The sequence below is a fragment of the Tupaia chinensis genome, unplaced genomic scaffold (genome assembly GCF_000334495.1).
Source record: "Tupaia chinensis unplaced genomic scaffold, TupChi_1.0 Scaffold000247_1, whole genome shotgun sequence".
Taxonomy (NCBI): Eukaryota; Metazoa; Chordata; class Mammalia; order Scandentia; family Tupaiidae; genus Tupaia; species Tupaia belangeri.
Window position 1 is genome coordinate 3,109,393 of NW_006159725.1, and position 3,385 is coordinate 3,112,777.

Sequence of the window (3,385 nt, forward strand, 5' to 3'; positions counted from 1 at the left end):
GTGTGCCCAAGATCCCGAGAGGAGAATGGAAAAGAAGGGATTGCAGCGTGGCCATCCCCCCTAGGGGATGATTTCTCACTTTCTCTCTCTCTCTCTCTCTCTCTCTCTGTATTTCTGGCGCGCACACGTGCCCTATAGCAAAAAACTCTCCAAAAAAAAAAAAAGGAATTTAGTAGGAAGAATTATGATAGTGACAGACCTGATAAATTATATGGATAGTGACTTTTTCCTTTTAAATCAGATACTCCATAAAGCTGGCATACACCCTGGGGGTGTGGCCAGAGTATTAAACTCACGTATTTGTAACGTCCAAAAATTAAAACCCATGTCCAAATCCTCCTGCTTCTGCCTTCCATTAGCTTTTCCAGCATCCTATAGGAAAGAGAATAGCTGATGTGCTGCCTTTTCATAGCAGTTTGGCCTAGAATTGACTTCTTCACTGAGACGCTGTGCCTTTAGCTTCATTTTATTTTACCTCTAAAGGTTTACAACAAGAAAACCATTTGAAGATCCGCGTGGAGCCTGGCTTGTTTGAGTGGACAAAGTGGGTCGCCGGGAACACGTTGCCCGCGTGGATTTCCCCATCGGAGTTGGCTGCAGCCAACCTGAGCGTCGATACAACCTACAGGTAACCTCTGGTTGACCCCTTCCTGGGGCTGGCGCAGAACTGCTTCCTCCACTGTCACCAGAGCTAGAGGTCCCAGGTAGAGCCTCTCGGCCGTGGGCTATACTGGCAGAAACCACGCTGGCATGAGGAACCCCAGCCTGAGAAAAGCCAGCATCCCCGCGTAGTCAGCAGTAGCGAGATAATTATTCCCCCAGCCCACCTCCACCCCCCACCCCCATGCTGGGTTTCCCCACCTGCACTCTACCTGCTTCAGTGTGATCAGAAGACCGTTTTGCGTTCCAGTTACAAGCACCAGCTAAGATCGTGGAATTCATGAGCGTATTGGAAGACAAGGGAGATGTCAATGTCTTGCCTTGCATTTCCGCTCTCATTTTTCAGAGCAGTTGTAATTCTCTTTATTATCTTCATTTATAATTGCTATAACCCCAGATGTGCGCAAGGTACTTTTCTTTTCAGGTTTTTGCTGTAGGGCACATGCACTCACATGACAGAGACAGGGAGAGGGAGAGGGAGAACCCAACCCCCAGGGGCATGGCCATAACACAATCCCTTCTTCTCCATTCTCCTCTTGGGATTTTGGACATGTTCACATATGTGCCAGGTGTGTTCTTCAAGCCACTGGGTCTGAGACTCGAATCTTGGTCACCCGTTTGGGAGTCCAGGGCTTTAACCACCATGCCACCTGCTGGCCCCATGGGCAAACTGCTTTTATACAAGAGAGAGTTCAACTGGCATAGCTGAAGTTATATGACTAGTGGCTACACAAAATAATAATAGTAATAACTAACCTTTCTTGATCACATCCCGCAGGTCCAGAGCCATGCAGTCAGCCTTATGGTCTTCTCATCCTTTGTCCTTTGTTTTTCTAATAGACCAGACTATCTACGCTAGGATTTAAAACAGTATTTGTAGGGCCAGCCCGAGGCCTGGTGGTTCAGTCAACTAGATTCCACATGGCAAACTGCATGGTTCAAGTCCCAGACCTGGCAGCTTGAGAAACACATTAAGAACATGTGTGTGTATGCCCAAAATCCCAACAGGAGGGGGAGATGGAGGAGAAGGGGTTGCAGCATGGTCATCCCTATAGAAGTGCTTTCTTGCTTTCCCTCTCTCCATCTCTTTCCTCTCTCTGGTGAGTCCACGTGCCATCTGGCAAATAAGAGGAAAAGTATTAGTACGTTGTTCACAGGTGAATAATCTACATGTAGACAGGAATTAGCCAAAATGGGGCTGGCAAGTGGTTAAGGCACTGGACTCCCACATGGCCTACTGTAGTTCAAGTCCCACACCTGGCAGCTTGCTTTCTTGCTTTCTCTCTCTCTATCAGTTTCTTTCTGGTAGGTTGGTAGGTGCACATGCCTTACATCAAATTTTAAAATAATAATAATAAATAAATAATTTTTTAAAAAGAATTAGTCAAAACGATAGAGTCACATTAGCTATCCAAAATTCACTGAGACTAGGACCAGCAGTTGGCGTAATGGCTATGGCACTGGACTCCCATGTAGTTGACCATGGTTCCAGTCCCAGACTTGGTGGCTTAAACTCATGCCGGGCACGGGTACCTGCGTGCCCAAGATCCCAAGAGGAGAATGGAAGAGAAGGGATTATGGTGTGGCCATCCTCCCTGGGGGGTGATTTCTCGCTTTCTATCTCTGTCTTTCTGGTGAGCGCACACACCCTGTAGCAAAAAAACCTCTCCAAAAAAAAAAAAAAAAATTCACTCAGACATGTGTAACATCTCTTTGAGGAGGGACAGACAGGCATACCACAACAGTGGAGAAGTAAGCCCGTATTTCTTTTTTTTTTAGAGAAAAAGAGAGATTGTTTTGCTATAGGGCATGTACACTCGCCGGTGACACGCACCCGGCTTGAGTTTTAAGCCGGGTCCAGGACTCAAACCACAGTCACTGCACGTGAGTCCAGCGATGTAACCGTTATGCCATGTGCTGGTTACACACAAGCCCGTATTCCTGAGGGGGATTCTAGAACCGGCAACCTACATAAGCAGCAGTCCCATCCTTGTGGCGTCTGTCCATCTTCCCTTTCATTCCAACCCGACTCGTGGAGCGACATTCCTGGCTACGTGGGAAGAAAGTGTGTTCATGTTCAAGTCTCTGCTCTGCGAAGACCTCGGAGAGCTCCGATCACTGTGTAGTGCTCTCCCCTTAAAGGAGTCATCGTTCCTCCAAAATAACCCTCAGTCGGCCCGCTGGGTCCCTCACCAAGACACGTCACGTTTTATTCTGTCGCCTCTATGGTCCCGTCTCCTCGGCCCTTGGGGGGATAGCAGTTGATTGTCCCTTGTCTTCAGCCACCCACTCTGTGGCCTGGGAAAGGCTGAGCTGCTGCCAACCGTGGTGGTGTGACTGTGTCCCTCCCCCGGCCCCACCAGGCTCACTGGCCCAGCCGCATGGTCAGTGTCGCCCTCAGCTCGTTCTCCCAGCGTCCCACGCTGCCTGGCAATGGTCTCCAAGACATTCAGTGAGCGCCCCATCTCAGTGCACCCCACACACGCCCAGGCTCCCTGAGCCCGCCACCACGTGCGTACAGGCGGCGGGAATGCAGAGCCGGGCTTAGGGTGCCATCCTGGGACCAGCAGTTAGCGTAATGGCTATTCGCTGGACTCCCATGTAGTTGACCACGGTTTGAGTCCCGGACCCAGTGGCTTAAACTCACACCAGGCGCACGTATGTGCATGCCCAAGATCCCGAGAAGAGAATGGAGAAGATGGGATTGCAGCGTGGCCATCCCCCC

The 3,385-nt window shown here is 49.8% G+C and overlaps 1 protein-coding gene across 2 annotated transcripts in view; it reads left to right on the forward strand.

Moving 5' to 3' along the window:
* Positions 1-3,385, forward strand: part of UBASH3B (ubiquitin associated and SH3 domain containing B) — a 170,464-nt gene that overhangs the window by 159,134 nt on the left and 7,945 nt on the right. For both annotated transcript variants that reach the window (XM_006148801.1, XM_027771988.1), the window contains exon 11: positions 484-628. In XM_006148801.1, coding sequence (XP_006148863.1) covers positions 484-628 — 145 coding nt within the window. The remainder of the gene's footprint in view (positions 1-483; positions 629-3,385) is intronic.